Source organism: Canis lupus, chromosome 21 (genome assembly GCF_048164855.1).
Source record: "Canis lupus baileyi chromosome 21, mCanLup2.hap1, whole genome shotgun sequence".
Classification (NCBI taxonomy): domain Eukaryota; kingdom Metazoa; phylum Chordata; class Mammalia; order Carnivora; family Canidae; genus Canis; species Canis lupus.
The window spans coordinates 7,319,285-7,339,830 of NC_132858.1; the positions used below are offsets into that span (position 1 = coordinate 7,319,285).

The window sequence follows — 20,546 nt, forward strand, 5'->3', positions numbered from 1 at the left end:
CAGCCCTGAAAGCTGCTGGCACCAACTCAGGCCGGGCGTTTGCAGTGGGCGGCGGTGCCAGGGGCGGGAGGGTGGCCTTTCACCAGCTTGGCACCTTGGGCATGTGACAGCTGGTGCGGCCCGAGAGGTGCCCGTGTCTGCAGAACCTTCCGGGCCTGGGTCTGCGTCCACAGCCGTGCGTCCACAGCCGCCGTGTCTGGTCTAGGGAGCTGGGGGAGGCAGTGTGAGCAGGGAACGTGGGAACCTTGTCACATCCAAGACTCAGGACCCCAAGTGGCTTTTTGTGACTACCACCATTTAGTGGGCAGAGGCACTTCAGTTTTCTGCAGCCGGGTTACCTCGTGTGGCCTCTTGGCTGCCCCACGGAGGAGGCGCTGCCACTGTCTGACTCCACGTTAGCGAAGGGGCAGCGAGAGGCTTTAAGGGTTGAGTTACCCCCAGCGTCACACAGTTTCCTAGGCACCGTGGTCCGGAGTCCTGGCCCCACTGACCAGGGCTTTCAGGGCGAGGGGGCTGCCGATGTGCGCACTGACATTGGTTCCTTTAGGAGTCATACAAGGAACGAGCCAGCATCCTGCTAGGAGGTGTCAGTGTCCTGGGGGTGGCTGTAACAAAGGACCACCAGCGGGCCAGCTTAGCACCACAGAAATCCATCTCTCCCAGTTCTGGAGGCCGCAGGCCGGAGCTCGAGGAGTGCCAGGGCCTCGCTCTCCCTGGACGCTCTGCAGGGAGGGTCCTTCCTGCCTCTTCCAGCTGCCCACGGGTGCCCGCAGTCCCTGCCAGTGGCTGTCTCTCTTCTTTCTGCCTTCTGCCCTTCTAAGGACACTTGTCACTGGGTTTTGTGCCCTCTAGGATGACCTTGTCTCCAGACTCTTCTTTTAGTTCTCTACCTGCTGACACCTTTTTTCCAAATGAGGTCATATTCACAGGTTCTGGGGATTAGGAGTTGGACATGTCTTTTTGGGGGCCACCGTTCACTCCACTACTGGAGATTTCACAACTAAGTCTAGATTATATGCCCTGGCAACACTGGCTGGCACCTGTCTGGCGGTGAAGAGGTGCACGCCCTTTAGGTGGGGCAGGCCTTCACCAGAGTGCTCTGGTGCCCCTTCTTCCCCAGCCCGGCCCGGGGGGCCCTGAGCTGGTCTAACTATCCCATTTCACAGCCAGGCAAACTGAGGTAGAGGAGGGGATGTGGAGGGTGGGGGTGGTCCTGGCTCAGCAGGAGTTATTGCCAGGCCCCGGGATGCCCGGCACAGCTGGCTTCTCGCTCTCCCAGGGGGGCGGCTGGGCGGCTCAGGAGTGCAGCGAGCTTTCTGCTCTTGTCACATGCAGCCTCTGCACAGTTCCGGGGCCGTTCTCTCTGCTCCCGTCCCCAAGGCCAGCAGGTAACGGAGGTCCTGCTGAGTGGTCAGTACGGGGGTCACACAGCCGCTTCCCCTCATGCTGGAGTCAGTGCCGACCCCGAGAGCTGGTTGCCACTTGCTGCCCGGGACGCCTGGGCTGGAGGAGGAGGTGGGTGTGCAGGGCTGGTGGGGCAGCGGCCTGGGCCTTCAGGGAGGCTGTGCGTGGGAGCCGGGCAGGCTCTGAGTCCAGAATGGAGGGACGGGGTGCCTGTTGGCGCACTGCCGCTGCACTGGACACTCAGGGGGAGGTGGGTGGCGGGGCCTTGGTGGGCCAGCTCGGAGCCTCCGTCCTAGCTGTTGCCTCAGCACCTGGGGGCACAGGGATTGAATCTCTCTGGCAATGAGCTGGGGGTGTGCACTGGGCCTGTCTTCTGGGCTCGGTGGGGGGGCGGGGGGCAGGCCAGAGCAGAACTGGCCTCTGTGAGTGGCGGGGGCTCCTATCCAGCCTGTCCTGACCTTCACTCTCCCCTTCCTTTTAGACACAGAAACCCTTGTGGGGGACTTTGTGACCCAGTTAACAGGTTCTATTGCCCAGCATCTCTCGGCTGGAGATATGAAACAGCTAGCTGTTGCCGTGTAACAAAGCACCCCCAACTGTGTGGCCTAACACGGCGCAGGATCTGTTATTTCCTGTGACTCTGTGAGCTGGCTGGGGGACTCTTCTGAGCTGGCCTGGTTGGGGCTGGGTGGCCCAGGTGGGCCTTGCCCCTATTTCAGGGACTGGAATGCTGGGGGCAGCTGAGGCGGCTTGTTCCCATGCTGGCAGGGGGTGGGGGGTCCCAGGACCAGGAGAGTGAGCCTGAATGCATAAGCTCTTTGCAAACCTCTGCCTGTATCGCTCCTTCTGTCCAGAGATAAAGCACAAGGCAGGTCACAGGGCTGAGCCCAGATTCAGGGGTGGAGAAATGTCACTCCGAGAGCAGGCACACAGAGAAGCATGAACAATCAGGAGTCACTACCACCATGATCTACTGCTGAGTGTGTGCCTCAGTTATGGCCAAGGAGGTCTAAGCAGAGTGGGTCTTCCAGGATGTGTCCCTAAAAGGAACCCCTGTCCTCCCTTCCTTCAACCTGCTGCTGGGAATGTGCATGTGAGGGCTGGAGCTCCTGCAGCCACCTTAGACTGAGGATGAGAGCCACACCCTGGGGCTGGTGTATCAGCAAGTGCAAAAGAGGCTGGGATGTGGCTAACTCCTCGGAGCCTCGGGGTGACCAATCTCTGATCTGCCTTATGTGATAGCAAAGTCACATGTGATCACGCTTCATCCTAACTGATACAAATGGCAAAGGCTCTCGTCTCCCAGATCATGAGGGTTTGGGCCGACTCTCACCACTGCCTGCTCAGGTGCCTCTAAGGGGCCCAGGCTTCTTGGGGCAGGCAGTCGGGGTGCCTCTGGGCTGGTGCTGGGGGCAGGATTGAGGGAAGATGGGCTTTGAGGGCCCGAGAGCCAGGGGGAGAGCAGCACTGTGTCAGCTCTGCGGTAGCCCCGCCAGGTCCTTGCTCTGCGGCTAGCGGAGCTGACGCCTCTGCAAGGCAGGCCATCCAGCCGCGGAGCCACATTCAAATATACAGACCTGGGCCTTGGACCAGCCTGGCACTGACACCTCCGGTCATTCACTCCTTCATTCATTTACTCACCTGCACACTCATTCATTCGACACTCTCTGAATGCCTCCCCGGGGCCAGGCACCGCCCCTCGCACCCTGGACCGCGTGAGCAGAGCAGACCTTCTGCACTTGCTGCTCCGGACTCACGGGCTCGGAGCCTCGTCAGTCAGCCCCTCGCAAGCCAACTCGGCCCCCTGGGGGGCAGGTGTGGGTGAGCGGCTGCGACTTGTTGGTTGTGAGACGTCGAGCATGCATGCTGTGTACCTGAGGCCTTGGTCTCACCCGTAGAGTGGGGACACTGGTGCCTCAGCTGGGGGCTGGTGAGAGGCTATGGCTGTCCCACATTCGGAGCTTCATGCTGGGGCCGCTCCCCTGCGGCGACGCGCTCTCCGGCCAGCGCCTTTGGGCCACCGCATGGGGCCGTGGGCACGGGGCTGCCACCGGGAGTCCTCCTCTGGCTGCCTTAGCAGCTCTGAAGGGCGCAGGCAGGTGGGCTCCTCCTGAGGCCTCTGCGTGTGTGGACGGCTGTCCTCTCCCTGGGTCCTCAGGGGGTCGCCCCTCCGTGCGTGTCTGTGTCCTGATCTCTTGTCATAAAGATTAGCACCCTGCCCACCCCCCGGGACCTCACTGTCACTTAATTTCCGTTTTTTTTTAAGATTATTTATTTATTCATGAGAGAGAGAGAGGCAGAGGGAGAAGCAGGCTCCATGTGGGGAGCCAGATGGAGGACTCGATCCCGGGACCGTGGGATCACACCCTGAGCCAAAGCCAGAGACCCAACTGCTGAGCCACTCAGGTGTCCCCTTAATTTCTGTTTTTAAGACTATCTCCTGAGAGGTGCTAGTGGTTCCAGCTTCAACATATGAATTTCTGGGGAGACACAATTCAGCCCATAGCAGGCGCCTGGTGGGGAAGGTGTCAGGCCGTGGACAGGGAGACACTCGCTGTCCACACGCCGTCTGGAAGGCCCCCACCTGCCTGGGCCAGGACGGTAAGCGCTGAGCGTGAGCCTGAGCCCTCTCTGGGGATGCGGGTCCTGTTTAGGGAAAGGGAAGGATGGGAGCTGGTGACAAGACTCTCAAACTCTGTCGTCTGTTTCTTCTCCCCCTTGCTCACTGCCACCAGACATTCTCTGAGTCCCCGCTGTGTGCCAGACGAGCCCGGAGACCCCTGGGGGTCAGAGTGCTGAGCAGAGCAGGACGGGGGATGCACTGTGGTCCAGGCAGGACCCCAGACCCCATCCTGGCCAGCCGGGTGCCGGCTCTGTGTGAGTGACAAGGTATTTACTTCCCTTTGCCTCAGTTTCCTTGTCTGTCAGGCGAGCCGCCATGGAGCCTCCCAGGGTGGATGAGCTGGCGTACACAGGCTGGGAACGTGGCCTGTCCTCTCGTAGCTGACAGCAGAGAGTGACGAGGATGACTGAAGTCGCCAGACCCCACGTGACTGGGTGGCTTGACCCCACACACAGTTACACTACATTTGTCATCTCAACCCTCAGAAGGACACTCTGGGTGGGGAAGGGCCCCGCTATTCCCATGGCCTAGCAGGTGGAAAGACAGGGTCTGAACAGGTGAAGTGGCCTGCCCATGGTCCCCTCTGCCCCACCTGTCCGTCGGCGGCAGCCCCACCCAGTCTCCTGGTCCTGCCCTTCTTGCCTGGGCCCAGAGTGTCCCTAGGGGAGTGGCCACCCTGGGCTTCTCCCCAGCGGCTCAGTAGCCTCCTCCCTGACAGCGGCCCATCGTCCTTGAAGAGAAGAAGCAGAAAGGGCCCTTGGGCGAGTCATGAGGCCCTTGCCTGTCTCCCCAGATGGCACTGTGGCATGGCCTGGGTCCCCAGAGCCCTCCCTGCCCCAGACACCCCTCATCCGTCTCCTCCCTCACCAGCAAGCCCACCCTGGGTTTCTGCCCTCACCCACTCTGCAAATTGGTGGGGCTCCAATTATCTCTACTGGCCTGGACCTCACAGTCACATCTCTGTCCTCGGGGACATTTAGGGACAATAGGAACATCCTTGTCGTGGGTCCCCATGCCCTGGCCTTGCCCAACCCCCTGCTCCCCATAGCTTCTCTCTGTGTCCTTAGCTCCTGGTTCTGGGTGTCTCTGCCCTTGCTGTGGCTGGCCTTGGCTGAGGGAGCCTCTCTTTCCTTGGCCTACTCCCCATGCTGATCTGCACCCCAGTGTATCCCAAAGTCAAGGTTGGGCCTCAATGGGACCCCAGATTCTGCAAGCATTCCACCTGAGACATGAGGTTGGCTGGCACCTGTGCCCTCTGGCATGGGGTGAGGTGGGCCGAGGCGGGGGCATGGCAGGAGCCAAGAAGCAGCTGGTGGGAAGGGAACCCCCACGCATCCCCAGAGACCCTGGTTGGGGGGCGGGCGCGGAGGTGATGGCTGGCAGTGCTCAGAGAGCAGCTGGGTCAGTCCTTGAATCCAAGGGAAGAGGGAATTAGGGAAGAGGATGATTCCAAGTGCCTGGAGAATTTGCAGTCAGGGGCAACAGGCCCAGCACACCAGAGGACACAGCCCCTGATTCCGTCTGGACTTGAGATGCTAGTGGGAGATGGGCGAGGCTCCCAGGAGGAGGAGGCTTTGAGGCTTTGAGGCTTTGAGAAGCAAGTAGGAGTTCACTAGCGGGACTAGAGGTGGGTTTAGGAAAGAGATAGAAAAATGATCCTGGGGCCCTTTGGAGCCCTGCAAAGGCAAAAGGATCTCCACCGTGGTGGGCCCTTGGCACGTCTGCTCCAGGACACGCAGCCAGTTTGAGGCAGAGCCAGGTCTTGAACCAGGTTTATCTGCCCCCGCATCTGTCGTGCATTGTTCCACGGCAGGACACTGCCTCTGAGCAGCCAGCTCAGCCCTCCCACGCAGTTAAAATGCTGTTTAATGGACAAAGTTCAGTTTACATACAAAGATGGCCATGCCTGGGCAGTGCTGGGCGGCTGAGAGAGAGCACTGTGTCAGGAGCCCAGGGTCCCACCCTGAGTCCCCAAGTGACCTTGGGCAAGTAAGTGCCTTCCCCTGCTGGCCGGTGTGCTTCCTCCCCCAGGCGCTGGCCAGGCCCTAGACGATGACGCCCGCCCGAGGGCTGGTTCCAGGCTGCTGTTTACCCTGGTTCTGCATGGAGGGTTTGACCTCACGCCGGCTCCCCACCCTCCAGGCCAGCTGAGCCCGCCTCCTCTCTGCTGCTTAGCTGACTCACAGCTCTGCTATGCGTCGGAACCCTCACCCTGCAGCAGGCAGGGCTCTGTGTGCTGGCCGGTGACAGGGCCGCGCTCAGGGCTCCAAGGGAGAGGCACTTGGGTCCCCCAGTCATCCTCTGTGTGCCTCTCTGTGGTGACAGCGTGCTCCCAGATCTGTGACCTCAGAACTGCAGTTGGATGCCCTTCTGGGCCTCCCGTGGAAGGTTCTCCTTTGCTCTTATGCAGACCTGCCGTGAGTGGGGCGGAAGGAGCCAGAACACCTGCATCCCATCCCTGACCCGCTCCTGCAGGCTTGGGACCTGGGGCAAATCAAGCCACCTCCCTGTGAGAGGAACCAATGGTTTACAGAAATGGTGGCTGCAGAGCCCTGCTGCTGACCTGACCTCTTCTGTGTGGCCCCAATCTAGGTGGGTGGAGGAGGGATGCTCTGGTTGAGTTTGGGGGCTGGAGAGCAGAATTGGCTTTTGACTTCCCATCCTGCTGGGGCCTTGGATCACCTGCAGCGAGAAGTCACCCTCAGAGTGCCCTGCCATCTTCAAACCCGCTCCCCATGCTGATCTGCACCCCAGTGTAGCCCAAAGTCAAGGTTGGGCCTCAGTGGGACTCCAGATTCTGCAAGCATTCCACCTGAGACATGAGGTTGGCTGGCACCTGTGCCCTCTGCTGGAGGCCAGCTCTGTGGGCTTGGGGACGAGGGTGCGCATGCAAACACAGAGCCTGGTGCATGCAAGGCGCTCGAGAATCCTTTGCCGAGTGAGGGAGGACATGTGGGGTCCTTGTTCGTCCTCCTGTCCTCGCTCCCATCTTTTCTGGAAGATCTTCCCATCTTGCTGTGTGACCCTGGGCAAGTTACTTAAACTCTCTGGGCTCTGAGAGGGGATCAATGTGACCCGTCTTGTCAGGGTGCTCGGGGCATTCAGGAGAGAGTCAGCTAGCGCTTTGCACTGAGCCTGGAGCCTGCTGAGGCTCTGCTCTCACTCAGTAGCATTACTTTATAGGCGTCCTCAGGGAGAGCAAACTAGCAAAGGTTAGGAAGCCTTCTGAGGCCGGGGGGCGAGGGGGACGAGGAGGGTGCTGCAGCTGCTTGTACCCTCGTGGGCCTGAGGGGAGCCCCTCTTTCCTCTCTAGACCAGCCCCACCCAACAGAAATAAATTACGAATGTGTGGAGGATAATACCTTTTTTTTTAGTAGCCATGTTGACAAAGTAATGAGAAACAGGTAAAATGGATATTAATCACATTTTCTTTAACTCGAGCTATCCAAAATATTATTGTAGCATGTAATCAGATCAAAATTATTAACAAGATATTTTACATTCTTTTGCGCGGATTTAATTCTCCGAAATCCGGGGTGTTATTTTTGTACTGACAGCACATCTCAAATTCAGATGCTAAACCTTCCATGTCCTGCCAAAGCAATAAACTTATGTGAAGCAGAAAACCATTTTACATTGCTCCGGTTTTCAAATTTAAATTAATCAAAGTGAAATGAATTTAAAAAACAGGTTTTGGGGGGTCTCATCCCCAAGTGTTCCCCTGCTGTGTATGGCCAGGGGCTGCTGTGTCAGATGGAGCCCGTCTAGAAGCATCCATGTCCTCCTCCTCTGACCTGTCCCGTCCCCTCCCCTTGGGCTCAAGTAACCCCTGGCTCAGTTGAGATGCTTACCTGTTGGAGGATGGAGTTTTGGAGACATTCAAGGGGTGATAAGATGGGGTCTCCAGGCTTCATGGGAGGCTGGCAGGGGAGAAGGGATGCCCTTTGGTGCCCTATTCACTGGCTGTAGTGATGAGAAGGGCACAGGCCTGAACGGGATCTGTCCTCAAGCTGGTTGCATCCCCTCTGGGTATGTTTGGGGGGCTTGAAGCCCCTCCAATTTAGTCTCTATCTTGTACTATCGCCAATACTTGCAAGTCAGGGAACCACAGCTGGGAAGCTGGTGTCACTGACAGTGGCTTACATACAGATGGCACTTAATAGCGGGTTGGTGCATGAACAATCCAGGTGACAGCCTCACCAGGTAGAGCTGCCTGGCACTGCCTTGTCTTGTTCCTGCCACGGACCTTGTCTTGTTCCTTGCCACTCAGGTCCTCTGCCATTCCTGGGCTGTGCATCCCACATGCGGTGACGCTGACTTGTCGCTGGGGCTTGCTTGTTCCCATGCATGGATTAAATCCCGTCATCCTGATGGTGCCCTTGAGAAGGCTGCCACATTACCCCCATTTTGTGGGTGGGAAGACCGAGGCCCGGGGTTGTCCAGAGTTGCAGAGCCAGCAAGTGGTGGAGGTGGGCTGTGGCCCCAGCCAGGTCGGCTCCCACCCTCCTGACGACCGCCGAGTACCTGTCTCTTCTGACAGCCCGGGTCCCAGTTCCAGTCCTGGCTCTGTGGCCTCTTGGCCCAGGCCTCGGTTTCCCTGACCATGCCCCCCAGAGGGCTGGACCTTCTAATGGCGAAATTCCTTCCAGCTCTGGGTCTCTGTGTCTGTTCTTGGGTTTTATTTTCGAAGCGCTTTTACCTTGGTGATGGGGCCAGGGAGTGTGGGACCGTGGGGCGGGGGCGGGGGGGGCAGGAAGCCCATCACACGGCGCAGCCCCTGGCGGAGGGGAGGCCTGTGCACGGCTCCCAGAGCCCAGGCCAGGCAGCCTGCCCAGCCGGATCCCGCCGCTGGGAGAAGCCCGCTCTGCGTCTTGGCACTCAGGCCTCGCAGCTGCCGGGGGCTGGCCGCGCGCTCGCGGTCACTGGGCTGGCGCGGGTGGCCGGGTGGCCGGGGCGGGCGGGGCGGTGGCGGGGGCCCCGCATCCATCACTGCCAGCGGCTCCCGCGGGTCCTGCCAAGTCGTGGTGGAACTGGGCCCAGGTGCCAATGCGCTTGGTAACTGGATTGCTATTTGAAAAATTAAAGCAGCGCCCAGAAAATCCAACCTTCGCGTTTGTATCGGGAGCCTGAGCCGGGCGGGTGGCAGCCCGGGCGGAGGGTGGCAGCCCGGGCGGGGCCGTTTGTGCAGGGCGGCCGGGGGAAGGTGCCCGGGACGGAGCCGACTGCAGCAGGGAGTATCATCTGCCCGGGCTTGGGGCGGAGGGAAAGAACGGAAGCACCGGCGGGGCCTGTGCTTGGGGCTCACGGGAGTGGGGGGGTGAGCCGGGGGCTTGGGGGCAGCAGGGATGGGGGGGACGTCTGGGGGGGCACACTGCTTGAGCCCAGAGAAACATTTTAATATCTTTAAAAATCAGATTTAAAAAGATGAACTTTGGGGTTGAAGGAAACGTTTTCACATATGTACTGGGTTGAATAGCGCCCCCCTAAAATTCATGCCCACTGGGAACCTCAGAAGTGATGTTATTTGGGAACATGGCCCTTTGCAGAGGTGACTGGTTGACATGAGGTCACAGTGGGCCAGGGTGGGTCCTGATGCAGTGACTGGCGTCCTTCTAAGAAGGCCATGCAAAGACACGGAGGGAGGCCACAGAAGCGGAGACTGAGGGGCACGGCCACCGCCCAGGAGCGCCCGGAGTCCCCGAAGCTAGAAGAGAAGAGTGGGTTCCCCCCTCCCAGAGCCTCCAGGGGGAGCGCAGCCCTGCCCACATCGCAGTTGCAGACTTCTGGTCTCCAGAACCGGGAGGGAATGAGCTTCTGCTCCGTGGTAATTTGTTATGGCAGCCGCAGGAAGTAATGCAATATATAATGTTAATTTGTTTTCATTGCGATGCCATTGTAAATATAAATGATTATTATTAGCAGTATTTTATGGAAGAAGGAACCTTTGAAAGCAAAGGTCCCAAAAGCCCATGGCAGTCCTAATTCAAGATGACAAGCCTTGCCTTTCTTCCAGGAATCCAGTTCCTGGTCTGGGGGGCCATGCGGGGCCACACGGTGGGAGGGGAGTGCTTCCTGAGCAAGTGGACCCCGACATCCAAGTGGGTGGAGGTTGAGAGGGGAGCTGGAGCTCTGGAGCAGGAATCTGGGGTTCCGTTTCCAGCTCTGCCATCCCCTCCTGCTGACCTCGAGAGAGGACGTGGCCTCCTGAGCCTCGTCGTCCTTATCCGTGAGCAACCTCCTGTGGGGGGCACGGCGCTACGTGGCCCGGTGTTGGGGTTTCAGAGCTCAGGGGTGGTGAGCACCCTGCGCTGTGTCTACCACCTGATGGGGCATCCCGGGAGCGGGAGGCCTGGTGCGTAAGGACGTGGAGGCCCCGGAGGCCAGCTTCCCGCTTCTCTCACCCAGACACCTCTTCCCTCTGGGGTGGCCGTGAGTCTAGGCCAGACCTTGGGCACAGCAGTGGGGGCAAAGCGCTGTCCCAGCTGCCAGCAGGGGCCACAGAGGTTCCCGGGCTGGGCTGTCTTGGCATCTCGGCACCGCTGCCTGGCCTGAGTGGGAGACCCCAGACTTCCAGGCAGTGGGGTCCGGGTGCAGGCAGGCTCCGGGTGTGCCAGGACTCCGTCACCGGGCGTCCGTCTATCATCACCGTGATACCACTTGCAGAGACTGGGATGTAGGCAGGATTTCAGTTCTCACGATAAGGAGGAGGAAACCGAGGCACAGAGCAGCTGGCTGGCTTGCCTGTAGGTGGCACAGCCAGGATAGGAGCCCAGGAGGAGGCCATTCTGGGAGCTGGGGAGGAGCAGGTCCTGGCCCCCAGGGACAGGCCCTGCTGGGAAAGCTGCAAGGCTGGCAGCGGCCACGGGGACCCGGTGGCATTCCTGCCTCTAGGTGGGGTATTCCGCACGCACATTCCTGGAGCTTTGAACCCTGAGCTGGGCAGGCACAGAGCTTCCTGACTGCTCCACTGCTCCTGCTGGTCAGGACGCTGGGCCCTTCCCGCAGACCCCTGCGCCACGCTGCAGGGTGCAGTGTGGACACAGATTCTCCGGCTTGGAAGCACAACGCCCCTCTCCTCCCCCCTTCCTCCCTGGGGCCAGGATCCCTCCCAGACAGGCCTGAGATGTGGCCACAGCTCCCTCACTCTCTTAGCCGGTGGCCTCCCTCCCCCTGGGCCCCAGCAGGCAGCTCGAAGGAGGACCTGCCGGAGGATGTCTGGGCAGAGGTGTAGGGCGACGTTGGGCCAGAGGAAGCGGTGAGCTTCCTGAGGGCAGAGCCTGGCTCAGCGCACCTGTGCGCCCCCAGTCCTCAATCCTGCTCTATCTCCGGCCTTTTCCATCCTCAAGATTGTGTGAGGGATGAGTGTTTCTGGACCATGGCGACCTCCCCCTCATTCTATTTCTCTCCTTGTGAGCTTGGGCAGTCGGTTCCCCTGAGGCCTCACCCCTCCCTCTGGAAAGTGTGCGATGGTGGCAGCTGGCTTGGCGGTGCCCAAGGAGCGCCCCCAGGACAGCCTCAGGGGCTTGGGGTGTGGATTGCATAGAAAGCCTGACTCCATCACTTCCTTGCTGGTGATGCCAGCTGGCTTTACTTTTCCAGGCCTCAGTTTGCTCTTCTGTAAAATGGGAAGAAGACAGGACCCATTGGATAAGTGACCACTGGGGACGCAACATGTCCATCGTTCGGCACTGTACCTGCTACATGGGATGTGGTCATTCTCTGACTGCGACTTTATCACCCTCATTGATGAGGAAGATGAATTTCAAGGAGAGGTTAGGAGCTATACTTAGCATATGGGAAAAGTCACCATTTTGACGGTTTGATGCCTTTTGTTAAAGGTATATGGTTGTGCAACCAGCCCCAGAGTCAGGGCACAGAACAGCACCTTTGCCCCCAAAGGTCCAGGCAGTGTCTCTCCCCATCCCAGCCCCTGGAAAGCACACACCTATTCTCTGTGCCTACAGTTTTCCCTTTTCCAAAATGTCGTGCAAGTGGAGTCACTGCGTACGCAGCCTCAAGTGTCTGGTTCCTGTCAGCACAATGCATTTGAGTTCACGCACGTTGGTCTGTGTGTCTGTGGTTAGTTCCTTTCACTGCTGAATATTCCTGAATGTTGCCCAAATGCTGAATTGTATGAATACACAGTAATTGGTTTTCTATCCAACATTTGAGTTGTTTCTGGTTGTGGCTAATTTCAATGAATAAGGCTGCTATGAACATCTGGATTCAGGTCTTTGCGTGGACGTATTTTCCTTTCTCTTGGGACATGCTAGAAGGTGGGATTGCTGGATTTATGTGAAGTGAATATTTAACTTTACAAGAAACTGCAAATTCTTTTCCAGAGTGGCCTCCTCATTTCTCGTTCCCACCAGCAACATCTGAGAGTCCCAGTTGCTCCTCATTTTGTTAACATTTGGAGTCGTCAGCTTAAAACTTTAGCCATCGTCAGAAGTATCTAGTGCGATTTAACGATGTGGAACATTGCTTCACTTGCTTATTTGATGCCCTGTTTAATCTTCTGTGAAACATCTGCTCAAATTTTACTCACTTAAAACACTGGGTTCTTTTTGTCTTGTTATTGAGTCCTAAGAGCTCTTTGTATATTTTGGACATAAGACATTGATCAGATGTGTATTTGCAAATATTTCTCCAGGTCTCTAGCTCATCTGTTCATTTTATTAACAGTATCATTTGGGGAGTGGACGTCTTTCATTTTGACGAGATCTAATGTACGATGTGTTCTTTTAGGTCCGTGCATTTTCAGTCCCTTCTAGGAGTTCTTTGTCCGACTCAAAGTCACAGAGTTTCTCCTCTGCTTTCCTGTACACGTTCCATAATAGTAGATTTCACATTCAGGTCTATGGCCCATGTTGAGTTGACCTTTGCCTGAGTTGACCTTGTGGATGGTACCCTCACACCCGGCCTGCAGGGCGCCCCCGGTGGCTGGCCAGGCCTCTCCAGCAGTGGTGACCCTTGTCTTCTCGGGCAGTCTCAGTGGAGGCTGCCCGGCCCTCTGTGATCACCAGATGTGATCCTGAGCCGCCTCGGGGCTGGCAGTGCTGACACGGCCTTTGCCCAGGTTGTTTGGCGTCCAGGCAGGTGGGTGGACTCGTGCGGGGGACACAGGCTGGGCTCCTTCCCACTGCTTGGAAGACACTGCTAGAGGAGGCAACGCCACCTTCCTTTTCTGCTGGGGCACCTTCCCCATCAGTGCTGGGAGCTGGGCCCCACGCAGATATTTCAATCATGCTCTACAGGTTCCATTTCTCAGGTGGGGAAACTGAGTTTTAGACGGATATGTTATTTGTCTAAGACCAACGAATGGCAGAGTTGAGAAAGGAACCAGGACTTCACAATCTCCCTTGACACCATGTTGCTTTTCTCCTTCCAGATCTCTCCATGTGGCTGAGGTACATCTACACAGGGACCTGGGATTGATTTTTCCAGTGATCATTGGCACGTGGTTGTTTCTGAGTGAGGGGGTTGCCTCCCCCCCGGAGTGTAAACTTCTCCTGGTCAATGATTTCTCTCGTTTGGTGTCTTTTCCCACGAAGCATGGTCTTGTACACAAAGGGTCAGCTGCGTGTGAGGATGAGCCCGTACTCGAGCCTTTTAAACACGGTCTCATCTCCCCACGATGTTCCTCAAGGTAATGGGTAGACCTGCCAGGCCCCTGATGGATTTGGGAATCATAGCATCCCTGTACACAATGTTTGGTATACAATAGGCACTCAATAAATGTTTGTAGTGTGAACGAATGAACTTGGAGTCATTCATCTAGTGGATATATAATCAATTCTAACAAAACCCAGTGGAACACAAAAATCAGGGTCAAGGCTGAGTGTCCAGGGCATTTGAAACTTCAATGACATGGTTTTGGTCACCCAGGTTCTGGGGTTGGGATCTTGAGGGGAGATGAAGAGAGGCTGTTGGGGCAGGGCCTGGAGTCTTGGGAATGTGCTGCTCCCCAAAACCCAGGTCAGCACCACCCAGGGCTGATGTGGGGTCTGGGATGAGCTGGGGCTGGAGGTCTCAGGACCCTCGCCCATGCTATCTGTCACTGAGCAGGTTTTGTTGCCAGTAAAGACAAGACTACCCTAGTGCAGGGTCTGGTGTGGCCCCGTACTCTGTCCATGGCAGGTTCTTGGTGGTGAGGAGGGGCCTCCAGCAGGAGCTAGCCCCAGTGCAGACTTCCATCCTAGGGACAGGGGCAGGGAGGCAGGCTCTCAGTCAGAGCAGGCTCTTGGCCTCAGGTCAAGGGTAGGACTCCTGCTGAGACCTGATGCTCACAGTGAACTCTTGGCAGCAAAAGCAAGTTTGTCGCCCTGTTTTGTTTTCCAGGCTTAGAATCACACAAAGCACCAGAGTTGGACCTTCTGGATTTGAGCTGGAACACTCCTCACGTGTGCCCTCGTTGCTCCCCTCTTCAACCCAAACGTTTCAAAACCAGAGTCGTTCTGGTGGGACTGGCACCTGGAGACAGAGGACACATGCAGGGGGCCACCCAGCTCCTGAGGGAAGACCATACTCATCAGCTGGGGAGGCCAGGAAGGCTAGGGTGGCAGTGGCAGAGGAGGGTGGCCCAACCTGGCAGAGGAGAGGCCAGACTCCTATTGGTTTCCCTATGAACTCTGGGCAGCAGGCTGGTAAGGAGGGGCCCAGTCGGTTTATTCCTGCTCTGTGACCTGGCATTGGGTCCAGGGGCAATGGGTCCCTTCCCCGGCTCCTGAGGGACAGGCAAGCTCTGCCTGCATCAGCTGGCCCAACTTCTGGGAGCCCAGAGGGCTTGAGGGTCCTAGATCCTGCGGGAGCCCCAGAAAGGAGAAGAGAAGGGGACCCTCCTGTCACAGGCTGTCCACATGGCAGGCTTAGTGCTGCAGCCTCTCCGTGGGCAGTCTCACCAAATTCTCAGTCAAGGTCCCTCCCCTGCAGCACTAGTTTTGGGTGAATCATGTCCTGTGTGTGGCATGTTGAGCAGCATCCCTATGGCCTCCACCCACTGGCTGTCAGCCACCAACCCTCAAGTCCATGTGTTCAGATGTCACCGAATGTCCCTTGATGGGCAAGGTCACCCCAGCTGACAGAGGAGGGATATGCGGGCCCAGAGAGACCAGCGACTCACTCTTGGTTTACGGAGCAGAGCCCAGGGAAGGGCACGATCCATGCCCCGAGCGCCAGGACAGGCTTCTTGGGAATGGGAAGGAAGGTGAGCTTGACCCTGGCTCGGAGGTAAGGCCTCCGGAAAGCAGAGGGCTCAGTTATCTCTCACTGCACAACAAATTTCCCTAAGAATTAAGGGCTTAAAGCAACCATAAACACTGTCTCTCAGTCTGTGGCCCAGGCATGGGAGGGGCTTAGCTGGGTGGCCGTGGCTCAGGATCTCTCCGCAGGCAGCAGTAGGTGTCTGTGGAGGATGTGTCCCCGGGGCAGCTCCTCGGGTTTGGAGAGCCTCACTCAGCACCTCGCCACCCCTGGGTGAGCGTCCTCGATGCAAGTGGCCGGGCTCACCACGGTGAGCCACCCCAAAGGAAGCCACGGTGTCTTTTAGGACCCCGCATGGACCCCCACAGACACATTTCTGCAGTGCCCTGTGGGCTCCCACGTTGGTCCTGTGAGGAGTGGGAGAGGCGTGAGCTCGGGAGGTGAGGATCATAGTGGAGGGGTTGGGGGTGCATATCGGGAACTGGCTACAACCAGCAGGAGAGGCATCCAGGTGGGAGGACTGTGAGTGAGGGCGGTGTGTCTGGGTAGGAAGGAGAATAGCCTGGTTCGTGTGAGTGATGTGCATGAAAGGGATGAGGTGGGGGGACCTCGACGGCCAGGCAGGGGTTTGGGCTGGATCCTGTGGGACAGTGCCCCAAAGACCTGCGTTCCCCATGTGGCACCTCTGGTCGTTGTGGGGTCTTTGAGGGGGCTGCCTCAGTTTCTCCCTCTGCAGAATGTTGGGGTTGCAAGGGTTGACTGCAGGAAGAAGAGCTGGAGGTGCTTGGTGGTCATTTAAAGAGCAGAGGCAGTATGGGTTGCTCTGTGCCATGTGGGGCTCCCCGGACAAGCCCAGCGGAGGACCACAGCCTGGGGCCCAGCCGGATGAGCCAGCGGTTCTCAGTGTGGTGTGGGAGGGCCGAGGGGATGGGGAAGTGCTCCCCCTGGTCCCACCACTTGCTCTGCTGCAGTCACCCCTCAGATGGGCTCCGTCCAGCACATCCTTCCAAGAGGTGGCCAGGAACAGGGGCCTGCTGCTGCTCGACACTCTCCCCACCTGTAGCTGATGCCCCCTCTTCCCGCTGCCTTGGGGGGGAACAGCAGTGCCCAGTGGCCTGTGACTTGTCACCTTCCTCAGTCCCAGCACCCAGATGGACACTGGACTTCAGGAGTTTTGGGGCTGACGTGTGTCCAAGGGGAGCCCTGTCAAACCCCAGACATTTGCTCAGCAGGAAATATTACAGGGGAGACAGGCTGCCCTTGTGAGGGTTATCTTAATCCCAGGCTTCCTTTGGGGCTCCTCCTACTGCCCCTCCTGCTCCAGAAACAAAGCTCAGAATAAAAAAAAACAAAAAACAAAAAACAAAAATCAAAAACCAAAGAAATTTCAGGAGCCAGAAGCACCCTGGGCTTCATAGACTTCCCATTGTGCCTGATGGAGGGGCGACCATGCTCTGGGCCTGACGTAATGCGGCCTGGCTGGGGCGCCCCCACAGCCCCGCACCTGTGGCCACAGAGAAGCACGTTGGCGGGCCGGTTCCCTGGAAACATTAGATGCATCATCCAGGCTTAGTGTCATTTCAGATCACCTGGTGAGAATGTCAGAAATGAGGTGGGGGCTCCTGGGGGGGGCAGGAGGGGTGAGGAAGCAAAATCCCTCTTGGCAGGGGTGCTTGCCAGTGATGGCCGGATTTCCCAACAACGGCGTGGACTCTTGTCTCAGAGGGGGTTCTGGGCACATCTGCACTCTTCTACACCGGCGGGCTTCAGGCCGCATCCCCCACAGTGCCACATGCATTCTGGGCAAGGGATGGGTATGTGATGGCAGGACTGGCCTCCGGGATCTGTGGGGTGTCCCCTGCACACGGGACTGAGATTAGCTGGTGTCCAAGCCCATGGGCCGGGCCAGAAGGTGAGGAAGGGCGCTTCCTCCAAGGGCAGCGGCTCAGCTCAGCTGATACGGCGGCCTCGGGTCAAGGAGCCAGGGACTTGGGTCAGGCTCCAACAAGGTCACACAGGGGCAGAACAGGCATTTGTGAAGATCGACTTAGGAGAAAACTTTAGGTAACATTAAAACCATCTTTGGACAAGCTGACAGAGCAGAAACCAGTGAAAGGGCTTGGAGACCCCGTAGTGGGGTCAGACTCACTTCCCTGTGCTGTGGTTTGTTAGAAAGACCTGCCTGCCCCCCTCCTCCCCACCACCCCCCCACCCCACCTGCCCCCGGAATAAATGCAAGACCATCTGCAAAGCGCTGAGCTTTGTTTGCCCTGGGCTGGGAATGTGTGCATCGAATGCTCTGGTGCTGTGCAAGCGATCACGAAGGGGCGACAAGGACTGATTTGGGGAGTTTTAGCGAGAAGGCGAATTTGCAAATACGGCACCCATGCATAATGAGGGCAGACTATCCCTCAGCCTCAAAGAAGAAGGGGAGCTTGAGGACCAGTCCTGGACAGGGAGGTTGGCAGAGGCCTCTCTCAGAAGGTGGAATTAAAGCCAAAACCTGAAGGTCGAGGAGGAGACAGCCCATGAGAGCCGTGTAGGGGTCAGCACGGTGTCCTTCCTCAAGGTCAAGATCAGAGTCACTGTTCCTTTCTGCACAGTTGTGGGGCAGCAGGCTTTATCTCTGCCCTTTATTTCGAGTTTGCCACGCGACCTGTCTGTTCTTTTTGTAACTTCCTTTCAGATTGTGTATTTTCCTTCTCATTTGAATCTCTCCCCCTCTACCACCCTGGACCTCAGGTAATCTCTGTTCTTTCCATGGTGACTCCAGAGGCTTTTACCAGGCGTCATCAACTTTTACACGCCTAAATTAATTCATATTTTATTCCCCTTCCAGTGATGGGAGGCTTTAGAATATGTCACCTCCCCTCTGACTGATGACTGATGGGCAACTGTGTCATGTATTTTATTTCTAATTTTAACCTCCCCAACTTAGACATGATTTTTCTTGTTTTATGCGGTCAGTGTTTGTTTATATTTACCCAAATGTTCCCCAATGGCTCCCATGGCTCATGATTTCTCTTGCATCTTGCCTTTTCCTTCTGGGGTTATTTCTCTTTGGCCTGAAATATATTTTTTGAGATGTCTTTACAGGCCGAATCTTCGTGGCAAACATCTTAATTTTTATTTGCCTAAAAGTGAACTGATCAATCTTTTCTTTCATAGTTGGTACTTTTGTGTGTTGTTAAGACGCCGGCGCTGCCCTGAGGCCATGTCGATGTCTGTCCTTTGAACGTTTTACGGTTTTGCCTTTTGCGTTGAATGGTTCAACGACCTGGAGTCGATTTCTGTGTGAGGCGTGAGGTAGGGGGTCTGTGGTGGGCATCAGTGTTCTCCACCAAATATTCTGGGGCCTAAGTACCTCAAGGCACGCGGTCAGATGGCAACTCTCCACCCAGATCTGTATCTGTTACCCACACTGAGTAACAAATCACCACTAACACAGCAGCTTAAAGCAATACCCGTTGATTAGGTCACAGTTCGTTAGGGCAGAAGTCCGGGTGGGCTTGACAGTTCTCTGCTCAGGATCTCACAAGAGCCCAGCGTGAAGGTCTTACTGGGAGGCTCTGGGGAGGAATCCACTTCCACGCTCATGGTTCTTGACAGGATTCACTTCTTTGCAACAGTAGGACTGAGTTTCCCCGTCTTCCCACTGGCTGTCGGGCCAAGGGGCCACTCTTGCTCTTGGCTTCTAGGGGCCACCCTCAGGCTCTAGCCATGTGGGCCCTCCTCTGACAACATGGCAGCTCACTTCTTCAAAGCCGACAGGAGAGTCTCGCTCCTCTCTGCTCCGACAGACACGTCCATGTATGACCCACCTGTGGGAGTGACCGCGCCATTGCATTTGTGGTGACCCCAAACATGCGACTTGTTTTTGGCCAGTGATGCATGAGCAGCTGCAGGGATGTCACCTCTGAGAGAAGCTTTAACAGGTGTCTGTGTGATTTCCCTTGGCTTTCTGTCCTTGGTGGGGTCTTTGCTGTAGCTGATACATTTGATTGCATTTGTGTTTACAACTCATGTTTCTCAAAATGCCACAGAAGGCATGAAAAGACCACCTGTGGACTGAGGAGATGTAACATGTAGAATGGACAAAGAATTAGTATGAAGAGGATGGATGTTTTGATACAAGTTTTACTATTATTAAGGTACAGCAAGGTCAATGGATCAGGAGGCAGGAGCCCACTGCACCATGGGGTCATGCAGGCAAGTACCAGAGTCGGTCAGGAGAGAAAGGGAGCTCGCAGAAAAACGTGGGCGAGGACTTTACTGCAGTTTCTGTGGAAACGAATAGGTGGGGCAGGGCAAGCAGGCTGAGGATCCGCTAGTTTGAGTAATTTCAGCAGGCTCTGGGGTACTGAGGCTGTCCCTGGTTGTGTGGCACCTGCCCTGGAGCGATCAGGCCCCAGGGGGACAGTAGCTCAGAGTGTGGAGGCCTGATAAAGCATAGAGTTGGGGTATGGGCTGGTGTGTATGAGAGGCGTGCTCCTGGGCGAGCCGTTTGCTGTCTCTAGGAATGGGCTGACCCTGGCAGTCCCTCTAGGGACAGCCAGGCCCCAGATGCCAGAGCTTCAGAACACAGGATATCGATGCATGGTTAATTCAGTGAAGAATGCCTATAAATCAGTAAGAAGCAGCTCACTGGCCAAAGCCTCAACTCTAACTTCATAGGAGAGGAAACCCAACATGGAAGATTAAAAATAAAACTCTAAGACACTGTTTCTCACCTGCCAGATTGACAAACATCAGAAAGCCAGCGTTGCTGAGGATGAGAGGAGCCAGAGCATCTGCACACCGCTGTCCCAAGTGTCACATGGTGCCACCACTTTGGAAAATAAATCAGCATCTTTCTTGCAAAGTTAAAGATATGTGTTCTTTAGGACGCCTGGGTGGCTCAGTGGTTGAGTGGGTCGGCTCAGGGCATGATCCCAGAGTCCTGGGATTGAGTCTCACATCAGGTTCCCTGCGGGGATCTTGCTTCTCTGCCTGTCTCTGCCTCTCTCGGTGTCTCTCATGAATAAATAAATAAAATCTTAAAAAAAAAAAAAAGATATGTGTTTCCTTTAACCAGGCACACACATCCATAGACAAACTCCCCAAACCTTAGCGTACGTCCTTATTCACGTGTTTGTGGTTGGACACATACAGTTTTAGGTGATTGTTTTACTCCTAACCCCTATGATATGCAAAGGCATGGTTTTCTGCCTCCCTGTTGCTGTGGGGAGGCCAGCGGAGGGTCCCACTGTCACCTGGACTTCAGCTCTGCCTTGCTTCTCCGGCCGTTTCCAAGATACTCTCTTGGGCCATAATCATT

At 56.6% G+C, this 20,546-nt stretch overlaps 1 protein-coding gene and 1 long non-coding RNA gene across 7 annotated transcripts in view; both read left to right on the forward strand.

The window, feature by feature from the left end:
- TPCN2 (two pore segment channel 2) overlaps positions 1 to 14,726 on the forward strand; it is a 66,240-nt gene extending 51,514 nt beyond the window's left edge. For 2 of the 6 annotated variants that reach the window (XM_072790277.1, XM_072790278.1), the window contains exons 25-26: positions 13,419 to 13,676; positions 14,369 to 14,726. In XM_072790277.1, the coding sequence (XP_072646378.1) occupies positions 13,419 to 13,676; positions 14,369 to 14,711 (601 nt within the window). In that variant the 3' untranslated portion in view covers positions 14,712 to 14,726. Of the gene's footprint in view, positions 1 to 13,418; positions 13,753 to 14,368 lie in introns of those variants that run through there. The other 4 variants (XM_072790279.1, XM_072790283.1, XM_072790281.1 and 1 more) reach the window with 4 other exon arrangements.
- LOC140612580 (uncharacterized) lies at positions 1,806 to 7,656 on the forward strand. Its single transcript, XR_012013736.1, has 2 exons — positions 1,806 to 4,005; positions 4,140 to 7,656. It is a non-coding gene; the product is annotated as an uncharacterized lncRNA (long non-coding RNA).
- Positions 14,727 to 20,546: the final 5,820 nt, after the last annotated feature.